This window comes from Psammomys obesus, unplaced genomic scaffold, assembly GCF_907164565.1.
Source record: "Psammomys obesus unplaced genomic scaffold, mPsaObe1.curated_primary_1811, whole genome shotgun sequence".
Taxonomy (NCBI): Eukaryota; Metazoa; Chordata; class Mammalia; order Rodentia; family Muridae; genus Psammomys; species Psammomys obesus.
Genome location: NW_026591086.1, coordinates 58,596,723 through 58,620,447, shown reverse-complemented (window position 1 = coordinate 58,620,447; position 23,725 = coordinate 58,596,723). Strand labels below are relative to the sequence as shown.

Here is a 23,725-nt window from a genome sequence, read left to right as displayed (position 1 = left end):
GAGCAGTGGAAGTGTGAGCCCTGTGGAAGGTGCCCTGTGTGCTCCTGGGAGAAGGTCCATGTGGAGACATTAGAGAGACAAGTGGCCTCTTTATCTCGGTGGCCCAGAGACACAGTGGATACAGCAGGCAGCTGGTCTGAGAGGGCTGGTCCTGGGCCGGCCTGGGGTTGGAGAAAGCCCCAGCTCCCCGTAGTTGGCACAGCTGCTAGTGCAGCACCACCTTTTGGTGATGCTGACCATAGTTGGAGCTGTTTGGTTGTTTCATGCCGTCATTTAAGAGAAGAAAACCCTGGAAACGAGTCACTGCAGGTATATGTGGCTTGTTTTGATAGTTCTTTGTAGTTCCTGGTGGCACCAGGGAAGCAGACCTGGGAGAGTCAGACAGTACTCTGTCCCTCACTGTTGCCTGTGCTGTGGGTGTGAAGCAGCCCACCTGCCTGTTCGTTGGATGCTGGGACCTGGGGAACATGGCTTCCCGAGGCTCTATATGAGCTTTCCTCATACAGCCTTCAGGAGGACACTGAAAGTCTAGCCAGAGGCGAACACTGAGACACTCAGAACAGATTGATGGGTGTGTTGGTACCGGCCTTTAATCTTGGCGCTCAGAAGGTAGAGGCAGATGGATGGATATCTGTGAGTTAGAGGCTAACCTGGTCTGCATAGTGAGACCTTGTCTCAGAACAACAATAAAGCAAATGTCTCCCCATCATCAAGTTTCTTTAAACTTTCATCTTACTAACTTCACAGAAAAACAGCAGCAAAACCTAAAAAACATTTAGTGTGTTCAGTAAAACAAGTGTCATTTTTGAGCATTTTAATTAAAAATTTTTTTAATTTTTATTTTTTGATATTTTTGAGACAGGTTTCCCTTTGTAGACCAGGCTGGCCTCGAACTCACAGAGATCTGCCTGCCTGCCTCTGCCTCCTAAGCGCTGGAATTAAAAGTGTGCCACCACTGAGCATTTCCATTTGTTTGTTGATTTTCCTTATGGAGACTTGTTTAAACCCAGACACAGCATTCGGTGCCATAGAGTTCAGTGCATCGGTGTGATGTGAAGAGCAAAGGTCAGGTCTGCATCCAGCCGGTGCAGTGGATTGAGGCAGTCGGCCTCCAGTACCGGCAGGATCTCATCTGAGAATAGTACAGTATTTTGTAACTCAAGCCTGGCCAGTTAGGAATATTCCCCTTTCCTCGGTATGCATATGCACACGAGTCCAGTGTCTGGAGGCACAGGCAGTTGTGAGCCATCTGATGGGCATGTTGGGACTCACACTCAGATTGAACCTGGGTCCCCTGGAAGAGCAGTGTGCGCTCTTGACACCGAGTCATCTCCCCAGCCTGGGCCCTTTTGATTTCTTACTCTTGCCCTCTAGAAGTGTGGAGCCCTGCTTCTCCCATAGTCCACTAACAGCAGACATCAGGTTTAGTGTTAATCGTGGGGGCGAGGACAGTGGGTAACCATTGTTAACACCCTGCAGTTCATCTTCGTAGACTTCTTGTCACATATGCAGGCGAGTTGTCCCTCCTCTGGACAGACTCTGTTCCCGTGGCTGTGCTGGTGGCTGCTTGGCTGTGTGTGCTTTGACTGTGATATGGCCCCTGGGGTTTGTGTGTATTTTGGGAAATTGTGGGAATCGGAGGATGAGGAGGCTGAAGGAGGAAGTGGGTCCTAGGGTATGTGCCTAGGCCCGCCCTGTCTCCGTGTCCTTGGAATTTGCTGAAGTTCTTGGCTCTGAGAGGACACGGGCACACCTGTGAGCCAGGACAGCTCCTCCCTGTGATCTTCAGAAAATACCTGCGCAGGAGTAGCTAGTGCAAGTGGTTAAAAGCTTAAGAAGAAGCCGAAGACTTCAGTGACTGGCAATCATTCCACTTGTCTAATTTCCTCCTTCCTTTTACTCTTCCCCTTAGTCCTGTTTTCAGAGACATGCTTTTGGTCTAGGTCTCCGGGTCAAGGGTGACGCCAGCCTTGGCCCATGATCCTCCTGGCCAGATTACAGGTGGTACCTCTTTCTCTTCCGATGCTTCTCACCTCCTGGGCTGGGAGTTCTGTTATTTCTGTTCCTTTACAGGGTGGGAAAGGGCCTGTGTGCATATGTGTGTGTGTCTGTCTTTGCGCCCATGCGTATGCAGGCGCTCCCGCACTGCACTTCATGTGATCACTTCTTTCTGACTGACCTGGAAAAGCTTCTCTTGGCAGGGAGTGTGAGATGCCCTCATCCAAGCCTCCTGGGTGAGTCTGTGTCATGGACCTCCCTCTGCTGGGGACGTGTGTGGAGCATGCGCGTCCTGCTGCCAGTAATCCCGAGTGTGACCTGGGTCCCACATCCCAGAAAAGGCCACGCACCAGCCCCTGCCCCGTCGGGGTCTGGAGGGCTTGCTTTCTGTCCTCTCTGTTTGGATCGGCTCTGACTGTGTGGGGCAGGTCTTTGGTGTCTGCTTTGAGCTAGCAGCAGCGCCTGACTGTCTAGGCCTACGTGGCCCCACTACCTTGTGGTTTCCTTGTCATGAGCAGAGAGGCAGGAATGTGCCTTTCATTTGATGCTCTCTGCCGGAAAGTGCTTGTTATTTTTAAACTCAAGTTCCTTTAGCATCCCTGAGTCCATCTTAGGGCCATTGTTCTCACATCTCTCAGCTCGTGTTGAGTGCTGTTCACACAAGGCCAGCATCAAGAAGGACCCTGCAGGAAAACAAGGCTGCTTTTGCACAGGGTTTATTCTAGTATCAGTTAGTTTTCTTGTTGTGACAAAGGCACTGTAAAGGCTGGCTTGCTTTGTTATAGTCCATCATGGCAGAGAAAGCATGACGGTGGGACTGGGGGCCACACTCTGTCTGCAGTCAGAGAGAGCTGTTTGCAGTGGCCCAGTTGGACCGGTCCTTCTGTGCAGTCTGGGCACTGGCTGGGATGGCCCCGCTCACATCCTGCCTCATCAGTTAAACCTCTCTGCAAGGGTGCTCACACAGAAACGTGCATCCTAGGCTGGGGAGTCTGTAGGCCATGACTCTGCCAGACCCCAGAGGTAAATTGTTATTTTCAGTCAGGACTTGTAACAGTAGGCTGTTTCCTTGTAGCTCCCTTCAGCCATGTGCCCTGGTTCTTCATGGTGGCAGGGACTGCTCTGCTGCTGGGCGCCTGGCGCCACTTCTGTGCTGCTCTGACTGGCCTAGCCTGTCCCATACCCCAGCACTGGCTACTTCCTCGATGCCGTTTGTGGAATGTGAAGAAACACTCGAAAGGAGACTCGAGAGGAAGTTGTGTGACACGCTCAGAGCCTTGTGTCGTCACGAGAGCTGGGGTCTGCTGCCGACTTTTGGCTGAGAAGGCGGAACAGAGGCAGTAGGGCCGATGCCCTGCAGGCAGGCACTCGGCCTCGGCACCCTGGAGCTTACTTAAAACAGGTCGCCCTGCTTTCAGACAAGTTATGCTTGGCTCCCTGGTAGCTGTGACAGGAGCAGAGTTCGAAGGTGGCCCTTAGGTTCCAAAGTGGAACCCGACTTGAAGGGCTGCATGTAAAATCACCCTGTGGGCATGAGCATGTTGTAACTGGCTTGCCATGCAGGCCAGAGAGAAGACATCACAACTAGACCTTCCGATTAAAAAAAAATGTGTCAAGAAAAGTAGCACAGGATTGATTTTGACAAGCCCTATGCAGCGTCTAGCTTACATCCACTAAGGCAGCTCTCTGCTCAGATGACAAACCCGTTTTGGCTTCACCGACACAGAAGACAGGTTGGGCTCTTGAGCGCCCGGTCGTCCACATTTGTTTTTGCGCTCTCTGGACATGGCTGCTGTGCAGCTGTCTCGGCTTGTTCTCCCTGCACTCCCTCCTGCCGCCTTAGCTTTTTCCTGAGTGTTCCGTGCATCAGCTATCGTGAATGCTGCTTACCTTTTGCCCTGTCACCATCTTTGAAGAACATTGTGAACTTTGTCTTCAAAGACAGTTAAATCCAGTTCAAAAGCCTGGGCCAGTGTTTCCGTGAATATTGGAGTTACCCAGAAGCTAACTGTTGGAGAATCTATAGGAACTCTCAGACTCCACAAACAGTGATGATGTCTACAGTCTGTGGATCAGTTTATTGCCAGTCTCATCTTCCCAGAAGTTCCAGGTGCCCATCCCTGTTGGTGTCCAGTGGATGCTTGAGACTTGGGCATCCTGAGATTGCTCCGGGAGCACGTGGCACGCAGTGGGTGCTGCTGTGGGCACACCATTGGCCTCATTCCGTCACTTGCCTATGCATTACATCTGCGTGAAGCTTCGCAGTGCTTTTCAGCCCCACCTGGCAGGGAAGGTGTGGTCTTGCCTTGCTCGTGCCCAGCCCTGTTTAGCAACATTCTTGACTTCTGGGGACCTTTAGCTGGAGCAGAGAGCCTATGGCTTTTCTGTCTCAGTCTCTGGGCTGTTTGGACTTTCAGGGCCATTTCTTAGAGTCGGCAGCTTGGTTTGTTGCTTCTAATCTCCTGTCAGTCTCTCGTGTTCCTCGTGGACCAGAACTGAGGCCCCTGCAGTTAGAGCATGAGAGTCGCTCAGGGTTCGAGGCGGGCAGTTTGTGTTTGGAGGTCATCTCTAAAGCTTTGTCTTTCTGAGGGGTTGAGTCACTGTCCCTGAGTAACAGAGGGGGCCTCAGTTCAGTGCATGCTTGCTCATGGGCAGTCCAGCCATGGGGAGCTAATTTGTTGCATTATTCATGCGGTTTGTCCCTAGTGCTTAGGTCTCTCTCTTTTTTTTTTGGAAGGAAATGGCTCTCTGGGACATGGGGTAGAGGAGGATTTTAGTGGAGGGTGAGGTCTGTAGCTGTGTTTTCTCAACTGGAGAGCAAGTTGTGGCCTGCCCCCTTCCCTCCCATTTCTCCTGGCACTTTTAGGCCCAGAGTAGTTGAAGGCTGGCCGGCTCTGTGCTGGGGTTCCTGGGCTGTCTCTGGAGTTTGGCTTGGGGGTCACAGGGCATGAGTGCAGGGTGAGTTGTGGCCGCACTTGGTTCGAGTGCACACAGATAGAACACCAAGTAGAGAACAGGCTCCCTGGCAGACCACGGGCTGCTGCCTTTAGTTTGTGCACTTGACCTCCCAGAGAGAGGTTCAGTGCTTGTGTAAGGTGAGGGTGTAGGAAACTATGGGTGCTGCCACGTGGTTTACTGTTGGGTTCTTAACGTGGTTGCAGGGACTCACCCTGAAGACTTTCTCTACAGAGTTCTCTGCCACTGGACTTGAACCCAGAATCTGTGCTATGGTTTGGGTAAGGTTTGAGTGTGTGACTTTGAGAAAGAGGTAGGCCCTGATAAGGTGAGGCCCAGTGGGAACTGCTCAGGGAAGAGATGAAGGTCAGCTGCAGGACAGCGGTGCTTCTAAGCAGAGAAGACTGCCACGAGTAAAGAGCCATCCCTGAGGCGGACATGCTGGCTTCCTCGCCTTCTCCTCTCTGCACACGCTTTCTTCGGATGCTACATGCCACGTGCCAGAATGAGGGAGCAACACTGCTGACCTTGAAAACTGTGATCCAGCCCCAGGCATCTTACAGCCACCAAAAACAGTCCAGGAAGTGTGCCCAGAAGTCAGTGTCCACGGTAAAGGAGGCGGAAGCGGGAAGCACCACAGGTTTCTGGGCCATGGTTGTCTGGATGACTGCTGCCGGGTCCTTCTCGCCATTCCTGAGGGGCAGTGCTGACCCGCCAGTGCCCAGCGGCTGCGCGGCTGCGCCGTCAGGCCTGTCCTCTCCGTGCCTGGCACGCCGCTCAGCGGCGGGGCTGGTGGGCGGTGGTGCTGGGAGCACCCTGAGTGGTCAGTGCTGGCTCCCCAGCCCAGCACTCGCACAGCTGAGCGTGGCTTCGCCTTTAGGCTGGGGGCTGGGAGTTTACGTGGCCAGTGGATATTCGGGCGGATCATCGGTGAGCTTGGGGAGGACTGGAGCCAGGGCTCTGAGCAGCTTAGGGAGAGCAGGTGTGTTCACAAGGCCGAGCCCCAGGACATCAGTGACAAGCCGTGGAAGCACACTGCTCACACTCTCCACACCACTGAGGGTTCCCACCAGGCTGTCATTAACCAGGACTTTAGGACTGCCTGCCGGTAGCTCACTAACACACACTGCCCTGTTGTGAGATGGCCTCAGGCTGTGTCTCCAGTGTCTGTGCCTTGGCTGCTGTGTGAGGGCTGCTTGCTTTCCGGCGGGGGCCTGTTCCTGGAGAGGTGAGCATTGGCTGTGTGAAGGGATTCTGTTGTTTACTTTTAAATACTCCTCCATCTGACTCGAGCAAGGGCTTGTCCTGCAGGCAGCAGGACCACTCACTTCACCCACTGGCCACAGGAAAGGCGTCCTGACAGCTGTGCCTGTGCTAACCAGCTCAGTGGGGCACAGCTCCGGGCACAGTGACACGGGGATGCGCCCCCGAGGGCGGCCTTGCCTCAGGGCTGTGTCCCTGTGTGCGTGACTCCGTCTCCTAGAGGAGGTCAGGGTCCTGCCACTGGGGCTGCATCTGGGCTCCCCAGGCACGGGGCATGCTTTCCCGCTGGGGCTGGCAGGCGGCTGGGGCATGCCACTGCCCAGTGTGCCTGCTCACCGGTGGCTGCTGTGCCGGTGCTGCTGCCTCAGTGCCAGTGGTGGCAAGCTCAGTGCTGGCAGCTGAGCTCATGGAGACTGTGGCACTTGCAGGTGCTCTTGGCCTCGATACCTGCTACCCTTAGTCGCTGGCCCGGCCGGGCACCGGTCAGCCCTCTGATGGTGAGGTGCAGGGCTGGCACATTGCTCTTTTAGCCAGCGCTTGGCAGCCTATCAGCTCGTGAGCTAAAAAGGGATGTGTGTGCATATAGAGTGTGTGTGCGTGTAGAGTGTGTCTGTCCTGTCGGGGTGTGTGTGTGTGTGTGTGTGTGTGTGTGTGTGTGTGTGTGTTTCCACTCATGCGCCCTGAATTCTCTGAACTCGTCTTGACCCAGCGTGGCGTGTGGCCATGGATTTGCCAGTCCTCCCAGCAGTCGCCTGGGGCAGCTGACCTGGTGTGGGTTGTGCAGGGTGGCTGGGCACAGCGTGAGGCCTCCTGGATCAGTGCCGCTCTTTTCCTCGCTCAGTGCTGTATGCTGTATTCATGTGCGTGATGGACGCAGGTAAGCGCCTTGGGCGTGGAAAGCTGAGCGCCCGAGGGTGCAGGACACTCTCACGTTGATGTCTGTACCCCGGATCATTGTTTCGATTTCTAGCTGTGCTTGACACGCACAGCTTCTGCTTTTATACACTATTCATGCGAAGGTGAGCTGGCTCTCGAAGTGGCATCAGGTTTCACTCCTGCTGGTGTTCGGGTGTGACAGGAGTGTGCTTTGCCAGAGAGGCTCCCGGGAGCATCGTGCTGGGAAGTGTTTATCTATAGATACCGCCCAGCCCAGCGTGGCCCAGCTGCGTGGAGCCTGTGCCCAGTGCTGTGATGGACTGAGCCCCTCGGGGCCGTGTGCCGCACCCTGCGGCCTGCCTAGGGGCTGGGTCATGAGGAGCACACAAGCATGCTGGTGCAGGACTTGAGTGTGGCCAGCCTATGAGGTGGCGAGCCTATGATGTGTGTCACCTTCAGGAGGGGGAGCACTAAGGCTGAGGAACGCTCATGCTCGCTGGGTCCAGACGGCAGAGGTGCCATGTGGGCAGGCGTTAAACCCGCAGGCCGAGCAGGGCTTTTGCTTTCATAAAGCTGGGGAAGCTCGGTGTCCCTGTGTCCCTAGTGTATGAGCCTGGGGTATGAGCCGAGTTGAGAACTGGTGAGGAGGGCTGGTCCCTCCTGGCAGAAAGGTTGGGAAGAGAAGGGCATGGCTACACAGTACTTCAGTCCTCACAGAGCTGCTTTAATGGCTGCTGTCAGGTGGAGTGCTAGACATGCCTGGCCCAGAGGCCAAAGCCACGGCCTTCCTTTCTGTCACTCCTACAGCATGGATGGGTGCTGCACATGTCATTTTCTCCAGAAGCGCAGCTTGCCTGGAGTTGCTCACCTACCAGCCTGTGCTGAGAGGTGAGGGTCAGCTTCCTCAGCTGTGTGTGTGAGGGTGAGAGAGGGCGAGAACGAGGGTAGCCCGTGTTGGCTGGCCCAGAGGCAAGGGATCAGAATGTAAGGAGAAGTGCCCTCGGGGCCTTCCTCAGCTAACTGAAATCCCATGTTCTCCCTGGCAACTGTTCAGCAGTCTCTGGACTCTGCACGAATTGAGGTTGTCCCAGTTGAGAGTTAGTTAGAATCTGACCAACCCAACGGGTGTTGGGGTTGGCCAGCAGGGCCGGCCACAGGGTGCCAGCTGCTTGTCACTGGACCAGAGGCCGCCAGCTGCACTCCTGCCTGGCACTGAGAGACGCCACATACCTGCATGTGCTAGGGATGCCCGTGCCACACTCTCCTCCCCACAGGCCATTTGCAGCACATGCTTGGCACATGGAGGAACCGCCGAGTGAGTCTGTGTGCTGTCACTGTGCCCACCTCAAACTTTGAAGATGAGGCGCTCATGCAACTTTGCTTTATAGTGTTTGTCACTCTCAGGGTGTGCTGGGGTATGGGTCAGAGTGGTCAGGGATTTGAATGTTTGGTTTCCAGGTGCTCTGTTTGGGAAGGATTAGGAGGTGTGGCATTCCCGGAGGAGGTGTGCCACCGGACCCAGGTGGGCCGTGAGGGGTCACAAGCCCCTGCCAGCTCAGTCTCCCTGTGTGCCTCCAGCTTTCCGATAAGAGTGAGCTCAGCTGCTGCTCCTGTGCCGTGCAGGCCTGCCCGCCCCGTGCTCCCCACCACGCCAAGCAGTCATAACCAAGCCCGTGACACTGAGCCGGTCCCAGTTAAATGCCTGCCTTTATGCCCTGCCTTGGTCATGGTGTCTCCTCACAGCAGAACCGTGGCTGAGACATGTTTACTGCCATCTTGTCTAGGTGGAGGCTTGTGACTTTTCAGTGAATGGGCAGCCATTCAGAGTAACTGAAAAGGCAGGAGGTTCCTTGGTGTGTGCAAAAAGCAGAGATAAGAGTGAAAGAGCTGTGGTAACGGTGCACATGTTTGTGTGGGACTTGGGTGCTTAGATCTCCTCCAAGTCTTACTTCCCAGCTCACGTCTGGGTTGGAGTTAGATGGGCCTTTCTCTTGGTAGTCTATGTGGTGCAGGCCCTGGTTGGAGCCTGTCGGGCTCTCAGGAGGAGGGCACCAACCCAGCAGGCCAGTCCAGCGCACTGTGGGTGGCAGGCACTCACTCTATACACTTGGCTTGTTTTGCACACTCTAGCTTTTCTGGGGAGCCCCCAGGCCTTAGCTGTGCAAACTTGTGTGAGGGTGATGGGCTCTCCTGGGCATGTTCATAGGTTTCTCGGGGTCCTGGAAGCTGGCATATTGGCGGGAAGGTTCAGCGCCAGTCTGGGCTGTGGGTCTGTAACGATGTAGTTGTGTTTATTTTGGTTAGTTATTAAGGATTCTGACCTTCATATAATAAATGCTTGAGCTTTTTAAATCTTTTTCCAGATTGAAAAGAACCAAGATAAGGTTTGGATATGTATGAAGGTCAGGAAGGTCGTCTGAAAGTTGGAGACAGATGGCCTGGGTTGTGGTGAGCTTGGTGAGTGGGAAGGGTGAGGCAGGCCCCACTCCACTGGTAAAGCTTCCTGTGACTAGAGAAATCAGTACTTCAGTGTCGGCTTTCAGTTGCTCTCACTGGTGACCTCAGATGGGTTAAATATGAAGATATTTCTCTCAGTTCCGGAGTCTGGGGTGTCTTGAGCATGCAGGGCATCTGGTGAGGTCTTTATACTCTTGTTATATTCTTGTAATGTGGCAAAGTACACTGGAGAGAGAGAAGAGTCCAGCTGAACTCAAGTTTCCATCACGGATCTACTCCCATCAGAAACCCACCCAGTCCGGTCATGAAGGCAGAGCCCCACAGGCACACAGCTCCAAGTCAGATATATCTAAGTGTGAGGTCAGGTGCATTCAAACCATAGCACCTGACATAGCATTTGGTCTGCAGGCATATTGCCTCAGCGTTTCAGGGTTCCTGACTGGGAAGCAATGACCTTCAGTCTCAGCTTGTTGAGAGAGTGGGGAGAGGGACTGAGAACATTGTGCTCAGCCCTGCCTATGGGAGGAAGCAAAGGCCCAAAGCTGTGGGCTACCCTGAGGGCCTCTCAGAGCTTTATCCTTCACAGCTCACAGACTGGGGTTCCTGTTAGAGCAGTGCAGAAGAGGAATGGACCCCGGGTGCACCTGGCCGGGTCCTCTTTCTCCCTTGGTTGGAGCAGGATTCTGTGTCTGTTCTTCACGTCTGTCTCTTGACCTTCCCAGTGTTAGAGAAGGCTGAGCCATGGCACTGCCGACTCCTGCCCAGGGGCCACTGGGTCCCACAGCCAGTTCACTTCAGAGACCAGGGGCGGCAGCGGGTTGTCTACTCTGAGAACAGTCTTTCTACGAAGGACCTCCTAGGATGCTAGCCAAGGCATTTTCTCCTCTGCCTGCCAAGGAGATGTGCTTTCCTTAGAGAAGAAATTCTGCTAGCAAAACCTTGAGCTTCCCTTTTCAGACAGGTTACCTTTGGCATTGTTGTTTTTCTGGCTGTGTGGGTAACTCCAGTCATGTGGTAATGAGTTTCTGTAAGAATGCCCAGGTCAATGGCCTTGGCCTTGTGGGAACCAGGCTCTGTGGAGTTCTGCTCTCAGCATCTCAGGTGGTTCCTTCTTGCCAAGGGTAGCTCTCAGAGGCCTGCTTGGGCAGATGTGAGGTATTAAATTGGGCCTTACATGGAGGATTCTGGGAGGGTCTTGGGAACAGCAATAAAGGGGAAGTAGCTGCTTTCCGAGACATCTGAGCCTACTTAAACGGAGAAGGGGTATTCTAACCAAGCCCAGTTCACATAGGAAACCCGTCTCCACTTTTCTGAGCTGTGTTCCCTCTTCTTTTAAACTGTTTGGGTGACTAAAACAACAGCAGTTTAGTGTGTCTCTCTTTTCTTTCACTGTGATGAAACACCATGGTCACAGCAACGTATAAGTGTGTAATTATGCTCACAGTTCATGGAGATTAAGGTCCATGGTGGCAGGAACAGGGAGTGGCAGGAGTCTTTTGAACCTTCAAGCCCACCCCCAGTGACATACCTCCTCCAACAGGGCCTGTTGCTATAATGTGTTTTTTTAATGTGGGAAATCTAAATGTTAGGAAACTGAGGGCTTGGAGGTTTAGGAGGGAGTAAATATTGCCCAGCATTGTGTTCTAGGTTCACTAAAAACCCAGTCTCTGTGTGGTGATTTGGTTATACAACTGTTTAAGATTAGCAGCAAGCTTTACCAGAAGATAAACCAATAGTAAATATTAATAACCGCCTACAACAAAGGCCACACCTCCTGATCCTTCACCAGAGTTCCCCCAACAGAAACCAAGCATCCAACTCTAAGTGAGCCTGTGGGAGCTGCTCTTCCTCAAACTGCCACACCATTCTCATTCTCTGTCTCTGGCTCCCTGCTGTCTCCGTCTGTGTGTGTGTATGGACGTGCATGTGCACTCTCTAGGGCTCGTGGCTGTGGTCAGCTGCAGGGCCTGTGCTCTGAAGGTCAGGAGGACAGCAGGTGGCTGGGCATCCGTCCTCATGCAGCTGCTCCAGTGGGCCAGAACAGGCTTTGTGTTGATGGAGGTGCTCCTAGGGGCCTCAGTTGGGAGCTGTGCTGCGTTAAGGCTTGACCCTGTAAGCTGTACAGGGTTTGAAGAGGTACCGGGGCAGGCCAAGGGCCTAGGGCGACAGCCAGCTTGTTTTTGCCTTAGTGCCAGACTCAGACGCCTGGGATGGGGCACTTGTCGGCCTGCTTATGTAGCGCTCCCTCATTTGCTTTCTGATGCCAAGGACGGTGCCCCTCTTCTGCTGTGTGCATTGTGGTATAGCAGCAGACTGCAGCAGCCGTCAGTGGCAGGACAGGAAGGTCTGCTACAGACTGCTTTTTCCTGAGAGCAGGTATGGGAGATTCTGAGTGGTTCTGAGAAGAGCCAGGACATGGCCATTTGGGCAGTGCCAGGCTGTGTCCAGTCAAGCCAGGCAACTTGCAGTGATTCTGCGGGTGCTGGGCAGATCCACTGGCCTTGGGCTACTGATGACCTTATGTGTATGCTAGGACCTCATCAGTTGGGGACCAGGAGCTGGCCAGATGGGCTTCACCACCAGCTGGGCGGGGCCGAAGCCACATTCATGTGTGGGCAAGGGCAGCTGGGGTTCCCAGGCAGGGACCCTAGAAACAGCTTTCTTTGCTGGCCTCCTCAGTGTTGGGAGGGTTTTGGTAGGTTGTTTTTCACTCTGAAGAGGAAACCCCAGCTTTGCCCATGAGGCTCCAGTGGCGAGCAGATGCCCTCTGAAGCCCAGGCTGGCTCTGCCATCAGATCTGAGGGGCTCTCTTCTCAGAGTGCTCTGGGGATACCCTCTCCAGGGCAGTCTCAGGAAGAGCTGTGTGATGCTGCTGTGGGGCTTGGTGTCCGCATAGACCGGGGGGCATTCTTTGGGTCGAGGCTTATGGGTGTAGAGGTGAGGGAGGCGTGCCCACACACTTCCTTACTTAGTCTAGAACACAAGACAGTGCAAAAGAGCACGGGTCAGGTCTGTAGGGTGAGTGACACAGTGTCTGTGAAAAGAGTATAGTGTCCTAGAGTTCAGACTTGGGAAGCAGGATGGGAGCTGGCTGTGGGGTTGGCGCATGCGCAGTAACATGGGGCAGTTCTTAGGTCAGCTGGAACGCTGACCTAAACAGTATGGACTGTCTGCAGCTCTCTCCAACCCTCTCTGGGTGTAATGCCCAGGGTCCCAGGTGATCGTGTTCAGTGGGTGGGTCTGGGTGTTAGCCAGGATTGAGGGCCAGTGTGGAGGTTCCTTTGGCAGAAGGGGATGGAAGAAGAGATGAGGACCAGCTTCAGAGGCCAAGGGACTGGAAAGTTACGAGGGCCAGAAGGTGTGGCTGCTGAGGCTCAAAGGCAGGGCACTGCAACGCTGGTGACCAGAGCTTCCCCGCTGGATGGCCATGGGCTGGGCAGGGCAGGGCAGGCGGTTGCGGGCCATCAGGAACCCTCAGCCAAGAAGCGTGTGGGGGGGAGGAAGTGGAGCATGCCCAGGGCAGGGAGCCAGCAGAGAGGGGCAGTGCAAGCAGAGCTGCCCAGAGGGTTGCTGCAGAAGCCTTGCAGAGGGAGGAGGATGGACCCAAAGTCCTACAACTAGAATCCGCCTTGAAGAAAAGGAGGGCCACCCCACCTCATCCTGGAGGGAGGAGGTGAGAGGCAGTAAAACTGCAGCCTGGAGCAGCCAGGGTGCACAGAGCAGGGTGCACAGAGCAGGGTGCACAGAGCAGGGTGCACAGAGCAGGGTGCACAGAGCAGGGTGCACAGAGCGGCCCCTCGCTGGCTTTGGTTTGGCTGAAGGAGACCAGGTCTCTCCCAGCTGCTCGCGTGATGTGCGAGGGCACAGAGGCACAGGCCGAGTTGGGGGCAAGATGCTGCCCCCACTTGCATTTCCTACTCTGGGTACTCCCAGAAATGACTTTGAAGAGAGTTTACCTGGTAAAGTTGGCAAGAAGTGCCAGCTTCTTTTTAATGATAAAAGAAATGTTCGGGTAGCCCAGCAGCTTGAGGACATTGCCCTCACCTCAGAGGGTTCTCAGACTGCCTTGGGAAAACTTCCAAGTGCCTGGCAGGCATTGGAGGTGGTGCTGAGGCTGGAAACACAGTTGCCCAGCTAAACCTCATCATACTGTTTCAGGTGCAAGGGAAGGGGAATGGGCTTTCTCCTTTCACCTCGAGGGGGTGGGTTTAGCTTTCTGTGAGCCAAGGAGTTTGTGACCAAAACCGCTGCCTTTGCTGTCGTAGTTTACTCTGTTCCATTGTGCATGGAGGGCTGGGCCATGGCCCTCCTCTGTCTTGTGGGAACCCCAGGCACGTTTCACATTGTCTGGGCCTGTGAGCTGGGCGTGACTGGATGCTAGCTCTGCATGCTGTGACTCTAGTGCCTGGTTGCCATAGGGTATTGCACAGTGAGGCTCTCAACCGATGCCCTTGAAAGCCAGGTGCTTGAATGTCCACTCGGAGAGCATGTGAGTGCCTGGCGCCCAGTGACAGCAAAGTCGTTGTCACTGTGCTGCTGGTGTTTGCATATCCTGCGCCTGCGACCCACCTTGTCACCCTGGCCTTCTTCCCTTCTCATTCTGTCATTCTCCCAGTATTGTCCCCCCAGTACTGCTGTTTCAGACCTTTTTTTTTTTTTAAATAATTTATTTAATTTTATGTGCATTAGTGTGAAGGTGTCAGATCCATCAGAATTGGCATTACAGACAGTTGTGAGCTGCCATGTGGGTGCTGGGAATTGAACCCAGGTCCTTTGGAAGAGCAGACAGTGCTCTTGACCACTGAGCCATCTCTCCAGCCCTGTTTCAGACCTTTTTAAACAGGGCTAGTTTACTTTGTAATATTTATGTATGTATGGGTATTTTATCTGTGCCTTGTGCATGCCTGGTGCCACGGATCCCTGGAAGAGGACTTACAGATAGTTGTGAGCTGCCATGTGGGTGCTGGGAATTGAACCTCAAGAGCAGGTAGTGCTCTTAACCTCTGATCCATCTCTCCAGCCCCTTACAATAGACTTTTAAGGATCAGCCAGATAGTCTCCTCTTTTTGAGGCCTGTGGGAAAGTGTTCTAAAGGCTACCTTTGGGTCTTGTACTGTCCTTGGTTGTTGCAGGTTTTGGGCTGCTGCAGCCATTTTGTTCTGGGTCCTTCCCCACATTGTGACACAGCTCCTCAGGTTATTTCCAGTCGTCTCCAGTATCTCTAGCGCGGACAGTGACTGCCCCTGCTGAGAATCCTCGGACAGAGCTGTGTGGGTGCCCTGACAGGCCTCCAAGGCTTCTGTGTGTGGTCGCATTCAGCCGTAGGAGCTCAAGCTGTTTGAACACAGCAGCCACAGAACAGACACCGTTACTGTTCCCTGGGATCTGGCTGTTGGTCCTGTGAGGACAGCCATGAAGGACAGCCAGCAGGGCTGGTCTTCCCCTCCCTGTCCTGTGGCAGCTGCTTAACCTGTTCCAGCAAATACCCATCGGGAGTTAGGGTGTGCTGTAATGGTTTGAGAAGAAAGTAGAACTTTTGCTTGGAGCAGACCACCTCTTCCTGTACTGTCTACAGAACCTGGGCCGGGCAGGCCTTCCACCACTGAGCTAACTGCCAACCCAAGAGTAAGCTTTGCAAACAGCTAGATGTCTGTTCTCAGGCATGTCAGTATACACTTTGAGTTTTGTTTTTATTACACAAAATCTCAAGCCCTTTCGCTTTTCTGCTTCATTGTTCTTGCCCCACACTTGCTGTGTGTGTTTAACCTATGCATGTAGGTAAGAAGCAGCCTGGTCCTTGTCACGGGAAGCAGAGCAGTCTCTCCTCTGGTGTGCTGGCCCAGGTCAGCACACATCAGGTAGGATGATGAAGAACCAGCTGTGGCTCTGGGGAATGCTGATGTGTCCTCCCTTCTCTCCTGCAGAACCTGAAAGCAGATCCAGAAGAGCTTTTCACCAAGCTGGAGAAGATTGGAAAGGGCTCTTTTGGAGAGGTGTTCAAAGGCATTGACAATCGGACTCAGAAAGTGGTTGCCATAAAAATCATTGATCTGGAAGAAGCTGAAGATGAGATAGAGGACATTCAACAAGAGATCACAGTGCTGAGTCAGTGTGACAGTCCATACGTAACCAAATATTATGGATCCTACCTGAAGGTATGGCTTAAAATAACGCTGATTCCCATTATGCTGCACTTGGCTGAGCCAGGAGGGAGATGCCAGGGACTCTGAGAGCAGGTTCAGAGCAAGGAGAGGGTCTTGACCTCTCTTCAAAAGAGCCTGTCTTTGATGGTGTCATTATCGTTGAAAATGTTACTCGTGGGTTCTATTTTTGGTAAAAGCATTTGGTGTTGACATTCTCTTTCAGAGAGGAAACTGAGTGGCCCTTGCTCATTAATCTGTAACAGCAGTCACTAATAACGCATGGGCAGCTGTGAGGAGCCACACTTCTTGCTAAGCTGTTGGGTCTCCTGCCTGGGGGCTGCCTTCCAGCAGCCCACAAAGTCAGGAGGGGCAGGAGGCGAGAAGCGTGAATGACCACGGGGATCACACGCCCGAATAGCTGAGGGCTAGTTCAACTGTAATTCCAGAGAACAAAGAATATATGCCCCTGGGGGAGTTCGGGCGTCCATAATTGGCGGGAACTCGGCACTTCGAGGATGCTTGATTTACTTCATGCAGCATGCTCCTCTTGTAAGAGTAGGTGTCAGTGCTGGATTAGCATATAGGTGGAGGGAGGAGAGAGCTCACAGGGATCTGTGTCAGAGGCGTAGACCAAGTGTGGTTAAGGGTGTCTGTATCTAGAGACACTCTCCAGATGAGGTCCAGCAGACAGCAGGGGACCCCGCCCGAGGGGAGGGAGGGGTCTGCCTTTAGCGCCCAGGCCCGGCTGGTAATGGCTGTGAAGCCAGTCCAGGCAAGAACTGCAGCCTCAACCAGCAGGGCACCTCCAGCACTCGGCGTTTAAGTCATCAGCTGTTTATGCCGCTGGAGTTGATCGTGTTGATGAGATAGCTGATAGACTCTGCTCGTCCACCTCTGGCTTGTAAGGAGGCCAGGTGAATGAAGCGAAGCAGAAGCCACAGTCGTGGGACACTGGCGGTCCCTGGCCAAGCCTCTGTGGTGGTAACTGGTTGTGTTAATACTGGGTTCTCAGCCTGAGGGTTGCGTTCCCGTTGTTGTTGTCGAGTGACCCTTTCACAGGGTCTCTAAGACCGCCAGAAATCACAGGCATTTACGATCCCAACATAACAAAACCACAGTTACGAGGCAGCAGTGACGGGAGCCAAGGGCGGCAGCGTGAGGAGGGTGGAGAGCCACCCTGTTGCTCTCCTGACCCTGCTAGGAGGCTTTCTGTTGCGGGGCTGTCCTCGCTGAGAGAGCTTAGGGTGTGTTCAAGCCCTACACAGAGGGGCCTGATCACACAGGAGTGCCTGAAAACCCTTGAAAGATTTTGTGGAAGCTGACACCTCACATGTAGATGTGAGTGTTTGCTGAGGATTGCAGCGTTGGCTGGGGCTGCTCCGTGTCTGTCTGCTGGACATGTCTGTGCTGACGTGAAAGGGGAGAGGGTTTGGCTCTTGGGGAAATGTCATGGCTGTCGGTCTAAGCTTGGAAGTTTTGAGGGCCATTGGTTCACCAAAGTGATAAAAATTAAGTGGTAATATCATTTGTGGTTACTGTGAGAAAGGATGGCTGTATAAATTTGCTGCGTTTATGTCGCTTTTTGAGGGGTCCATGCAGCTGTTATACAAGGACATAAAAACTCCAGGAAGGGAGAAGAATGAAGGCGTTGGGGAGCTTATGACTGGTGGTTTATTATCCATGTAGTTAAGCCCAGTATAATTTGGAAAAAAGTTTCCTGGTGTAACACAATCCCCGTTGTACAAGGAAGCGTAATTACATTGAAACTCAGCTCAGGGTACATACTGTTTCATCCAAGAAGATGGGTTCTAAAGTATGCTGCCTGTTCTAGCTTAAGGGCCTGAGGTCTGGCCTGGTCTCAGTCATACAGAAAGCTAGAGGTCTTTGGGGCGGTTAGCCACCTCTGACCCTCCTTGTGGGAGCGTCTGGCTGATAGGCTCATTCAGCTCTGGTTGGAGGAGCTTGATAGGGCCTGGCCCACCAGATACCAAACTGTCAGTCACCTCTAGCTCTCCGCTGTCTGGGTGGGAGGACAAGCTTCCATCTTTCCCGTTGGAAGGACAGTCCTGGTGTCTCTGGGGAGCGGTGGTACCAGGACCTTCGTGCTGTGCCTGCAGCACTTTCTGAAGTGACAGCACCGACTTCTTGAGTCAGACGTCACTGGACTGGAATCGCCTGTCATTCGTTTCAATGTGTTGACTGCTGGTGATTTTTCTATTTAAAAAAACTCCTGCTTCCTCATTTGTAGAATGGAAAAACCATGCTATGTTCTTCGTGGTTGCTTTCACTTCAGGGTTGTTCCTTGCCTGTCTTCATTAGATCCTTCTGTCTTAGGTCTGCTATGGTTCAGTGAAGGTAGTTTGCAGTGAGGTCAAAAGCGAGCAGTAAGACCGAGTGCTGGGAGGGACAGCGACCTCGGCTCCTGGGGCGAAGCAGGGAAGACTTTCCCCGGGGAATACCGAGGTGGGAAGGAGAAACTGCTCTGGTTGTGTTAACGGAGTCCTGGTTGGTTTTCGAGTAGCCGCTGGTGGTGGGCAGAGCTGCTCTTCAGTGATCTAACTGGGCGGCTGTAAAAGCTCTCGCCATTCTTCATTACTGACCTAGTTGACCGTAATATGTTTCAGCAAGTGTCCGTCCACAGTGGGCATTGTGGAGGTGAGGTCAGGAAAAGGTACACTTTTGCTTAGAGTGAGTCACCCCCTTGCTCTCCTTTTCCTGGGGATTGAGCCCAGAGCCTGCCTTGTGCCAGGTGAGGCAATCAGCTACAGACCTGCTTTGTAGACGAGTCTTTCTTCCAAGGTTGAAGGCTGTGGTAACTGGTCAGCTTGACACGGTCTAGAGTCTCCTGGGGAGAGTCGCTGAGGACCCTTGGGGTCCAGTGGCCTGTGGGCGTTTACCCAGGAGCTCATTCGCTGTGGGCCCGAGCGCTCTCTGGGCAGGTTCTGGGCTGTGCAGGCGTAGACGTGCTGAGCAGGGGCAGTGCGTGTGTTCATGGTCTGTCTGTCCTCGCCTCCTGTCTTGCCCTGACTGTAACCTGGAACTGTGGGCGTGTTATCACAGTAGAAATGAAAACTAGAGCAGTAGTACAAGGGGGAAGACGGGGGCAGAGGGAGCATGTTACATCTAGACTCTACTGAGGCTGGCACATACAGCCTGCGCAAGTCTTCGAGATGATGAGACACCATTTAAACCCAGGTCACCATTGTTTTTTAAGTGTAATTTTGGGGAATTGAACCAGCTAGGCTATTAACCGGAAGCCTCCGCCTCCTCCGCGCTCAGCCACTGTCCTAAGCCCTCTGCTGCAGCAGTTCTCTAAAAAGGTCACGAACGAGTGGAGACAGGTCCAGAATGCTGCCTCTTCCCTGGACTGTGGAGTTGTCTGGCAGCAGGACCCCCTGCCCGCCCCCACGCGAGCAGCCTCTCAGGAGCAGTGTCCAGTGCTGTATGGGGGTGGGGCTCTCAGCCCGCCGGGCTGTGCTGAGGCTGGCTGATGTGCACATGCACAGCCAGGGTTTTTCTCTGGCCCACTGGCAGTACCTGCCCGGCAGGTGGTCCTCGGGCTGCCCACTGCTTGCAGGGTAACTGCAGAGTTTGATGTGCCTGGCATATAGTGGAGTTTTGGCAAATCGTGACTAAAAAGCATTTTTTGTTTGTTTTAGATATTATCTAAATGACTTAAAAGTCATGTCTAAAAGTTCATTGTTAGTGTGCTAAAATGGGCTTTACCCTGCTCTTATTGGTCTTATTTGGTCCCAGCATCATCCCAGTTCTAAAGCAGATCAGGTGTGAGGCGAAGAAAAAAACAAAAGAAATAGGTGTGCTTGAGATCTTCACTTGCGCATTTTCTTGTTGTGTTGTCCTAAGGACACATGCCCCCTGGCCTTTGTGGGTTAAGATCTTAGTTTACCAGCCATTTTTTTTTTTTTTTTAAATCAGTTCCTAAAAATTGTTAGGTCATTTTAGCCACAAGATTCACCAGAAATTAATATTGAAAAGGTCCCTGAGTTCTGGGAAAGGCCTGTTGTGGGTGTGTTCCACACCTCACTTTAGAGTGGCTTTCTTTGCTCTTACGCCTTGTCTTTCCTCACCTGCCCCAGAGGACACTGGGAATTTCCTCGCACCCGCAGGAAAGAGAGCGTTGTTGTAGGTTGTCAGTGTCTGTGGTGGAGTCTGTTCCTGGCCTAGGCTGGGCTCCTCCTGCCTAGGCAATGCCTGCTTTCCTCACCTGGACACTCAGAGTTAGCACAGCAGAGTACACTCGGCTCCTCTGTGCTGGCTAGCCTATGACACCACGACACAGCCAGAACCGTCATTTTGGAAGAGGGAACCTCAGTTGAAAAAAAATGTCCCACCAGAGTGACCTGTGACTGGGGAGGGTCTGTCTCCTGTTGGGTGGTGCCACCTCCGGGCTGTGGACCTGGTGCTGTAAGAAGGCGCGCCGAGCAAGCCGGTGAGCAGCGCCCTCCATGGCCTCAGCCTCCGCTGACTCCTGCCTGAGTCCCACCCTGGCTCCCCTGGAGATGGACTGCAAACTGTGAGCCGAAATAAGCCCTTTCCCCCACAGTTGCTTTTCAACTTCATCACAGCAGGAAATCCCTGGTTACAGCTGTGGGGGAAGGGCAGGGAGCACACCTAGTGTGCGCCGACGCCCAGCCTGGCCTGAGCTGTGTTCAAATGTGAGGAACGCTTTTATGTCTGGAAGAATCTGTCTAGCCTGCGAAAACCTGGATCCTGTTAGGACCTGATGACTCCCTCCTTCAGACCTTCCTTTCGGCTCTTTCTCAGAAAGGTGGCGCCCCCCCATTCCAGCATGTTTAGGAGTACTGGTGGCTGTTGACTACGGGGAGCGTCTTGGTTCAGCTGTGTCTGCACAAGCGTTCACACCCAGAACGTCTTATCCCAGCACAGTCTGTTCTCTTATTTCCCGGGACGGACCCATCATATTTCTGTTGATGTGGAAGAAGCAAGGTGCTGCTTTCATTTTAGTGTGAAAGACTGACGGTTGTTGGGTCTGGGTTAAGTCCCGCTCTCCCACGTGGAGTGAGGGGTTCTGTGGGCCGCTGCATTAGCTTGCTGTAGCATGTGGCACTCTCCCGCTGACCACCACACCACCTTCTCCCGCCGAAGGGCCAAGTGCCAGCATATGCTCATCAGTGCTGCTACCTTCCAGTGACAGGCTGGTCTGGTCTTGTGCACCCTGGAGAGCATAGGAGCACCCCAGTGCCAGAGCCCCTCTTTTGAGAACTCTGTCCTGTCTTGTTTCAGGAACTAGCTGGGAGAGAAATGGGATTTCCCTGGCTGACATTTGGCACCGGGGATTCAAAACAAAATTTAGACAGAAAATCTTAGATATTATGGTTGTGCCCGCTTGCTTTCCATGGTCAGACCACTTGCGTGCCCTGTGAAAGCAAGATGGGTCCATGTTGCAGTTACGGGACCCCGCATAGAACCTTTGCATGCTGGGCCGTGATGCTTAGAAGGCTGGCACCATCTGGAGGTGATGCGAGGTCTCAGCATTAGTCTTCAGGCTCCCCGAGGCCCTGCTGGGCTTGTCCACAGTGGTTGCTTTGTGCGGGTTGCCTGTGCCCTTGGAGCATAGCATGAGGTGCCACCACCTGGGGAGGGCTCCTCTCTGTGGTAGCTGGTCAGCACTTTGGCCTTTAGAGGAGTATTATTGAATAAGGAAGCACAGAAAGCGCTGAAATCTTTCCGTGGTCGACACCTTTTTTTGATCTGCTTTTAAAAAGTACTATGTGTTTTTAACTGTTACTGTTTTTGGTGGGGGGGGGTTGTTTTTGAAATAGCCTCACATAGCGCAGGCTGGCCTTGATCTCTCCTCCTGCCTCTGCCTCCCCAGGGTGCTGTGCAGCTTGGTTTTACAGGTTTAGCTGAGCGTGGCAGAGCTCTCAGTGCAGAACCAGGTTCTCCTCTGTGCTCTGAGTCTGCAGCAGCCTCTCAGCTGAGGGCTAGCCCGCTGTTCTGTGACATCAGAACATCAGTTTTTTTCTTGTAGTCTCCATTTTCCACTTACAGATCTCAGAGGAGGAGAGCTGAGGTTTACAGTTTCGTGCTCCATGGCATCATCACCGCTGACCTATGCCAGATCTTCTGTCTGTGTGTCATTGATTGAACATCGCCTTGTGTGTTGTGCTGTTTGTTTTTTTTCCTGTGGCGTGATTTGTCTCAGTATTCACACAGTAAAATTGTGCTGCACAGCTCTGTGTGCTTTTAACAGATGTCCAGATTCCCCCAGGTATGTATGTAATGGGTGTAGAACAGCACCAGTGTCCAGCGAACCTGAACTGGCCAGGTTTCGTCACCAAACCTTATATTGTCTTGTCAGCACCTTCTGCTGTTTCCAGAGTGTCCTTGAAGAACCCGTCCCGTGGTGCTGGGACAGTGGACGGGCCTAGAGTCAGACCCAGTCACCAGTTGTATCTTTGCTGACCAGTTCACTGTTGCGCAGATCTGCCGTAATGGTGTTTTGAAGGCTGCTTGGGTTGTTTTTTGGGTTTGATGGTCATGAATCCGTGTTGCCATAAGCATTGAAATACTGTTTTTGTATAAACCTGTTTTTCCTTCCCCCATCTTACGTGGGATAATTGAATCACGTGATTGGTGTCCTTGTGGCTGTCCAGAGCGCTTCCTCGGCATCCCATCAGCACTTGGCAGTTGTGTTTTTCTTGTTAGTCTTTTCAGCAGGAGTGGAATGGTTCTTCATAGTAGTTTGGAGTTGCCTTTCCCTAGTGGCATAGGCTTTGGAGTGTGGTCCCTGTGTTGTGCTGTTCCCACGTAGCACTCTGGGTGTCACTCTGGGATGCAGGTGACTGAGTGGTTTTCAGAAGAGCCTGTGCCCTGCCAGCAGGGCCCTCTCATTTCCCTAGTTCTCTCCCTCCCTTCCTCCCTTTCCTCCTTTCTTCTCCTTTACTCCTTCCCCCAGGCTTTGTTAAGCTGTAATTTATGTGTCACACAATTTTATTCCTTCAAAATACACAATTTAGTGGTTTCTGGTGTTGCTCAGAGTTTGGCAGCCCCACTGCAGTCAGCTTTAGAGCCTTGTTTTTATTCTAGAACGAAGTCAGCATTCCTCACAGTCGAGCCCAGCCTGCAGCAGATGCTGGCTCAGAAACTCTCCGCAGACGTCTCGTGTCTGGCTTTGCTTAGTATAGAGATTTCAGGGTCCACATTCGGTGGCAGCAGGTGTAGTTAATTTTTAATTGCTGAGTGTTTTAGGCCTATTGTGTAGCTGTGCTGTCGCAGCCGAGAACCAGCGAAAGTGCGGGAAAGTTTTGTTTTTGTTCCTGGCTCAGGTTTGGTCTGTGGCTCTTGGGTCTTTTGCTTTGCACCTGTAGTGAGTGGGTTACACACCTCACTAGGGTTGCGAGAAAGGAAGGCGCCGGTCCCCCAGGACCCAACTTCTTCCACCGGGCCCCACCTGTTAAAGCGCCGGCAGCATCCACGAGACACACGGGAGGGGCAGGGGAGGGGGCAGTGCTGTAGGGCCGAGCCGCAACCCTGACGGACACTCTGTTGTGCCTGCTCGTGTGTAATCTTCACTCCGTCACTTTTATGGATGTTTGGGTGGTTCCCATCTGCGAATGAATATGTTGCTGTTGACATGTTTACAACCTGTCCTTTAGACAGCCTTGGTTTCCCGTTTCCCTTACTGTACCTGAGGGGTGAGTGTTGGCTCATATAGAACACCACGGGTAGCCTTCCAGAGCACCTGTTTCTGTTGTTGTCTTGAGGTAGCCTCTCACTGTGTGCTCTGGCTGGCCACATCATGTAGGCCAGGCTGGCCTTGAACTGTAGGGCATGTCTTTGCCTCCTGAGTGCTTGGTTCCGGGAGTGTCTTGGTGTAAACAGTGTGTGGTTTGCGACAAGGCCTGTGCTGAGGGTTCTGGGTTGGCTGTGGGTTGGCACCGGGGCTTTTGTCGCAGGAGGGCAGATAAGGAGTAGACACATGGCAACCTGTGATCTGTAGGGGAAGGGAGTGTGGGCGTGCAGTGTGGGCCTTGTTCATGCTTCTCAGG

General features: G+C 53.2%; 1 protein-coding gene across 1 annotated transcript in view; it reads left to right on the top strand.

Moving 5' to 3' along the window:
• The window catches only part of Stk24 (serine/threonine kinase 24), a 75,285-nt gene that overhangs the window by 21,990 nt on the left and 29,570 nt on the right, over positions 1–23,725 (top strand). The window contains exon 2 of the mRNA XM_055609584.1: positions 15,474–15,704. Coding sequence (XP_055465559.1) covers positions 15,474–15,704 — 231 coding nt within the window. The remainder of the gene's footprint in view (positions 1–15,473; positions 15,705–23,725) is intronic.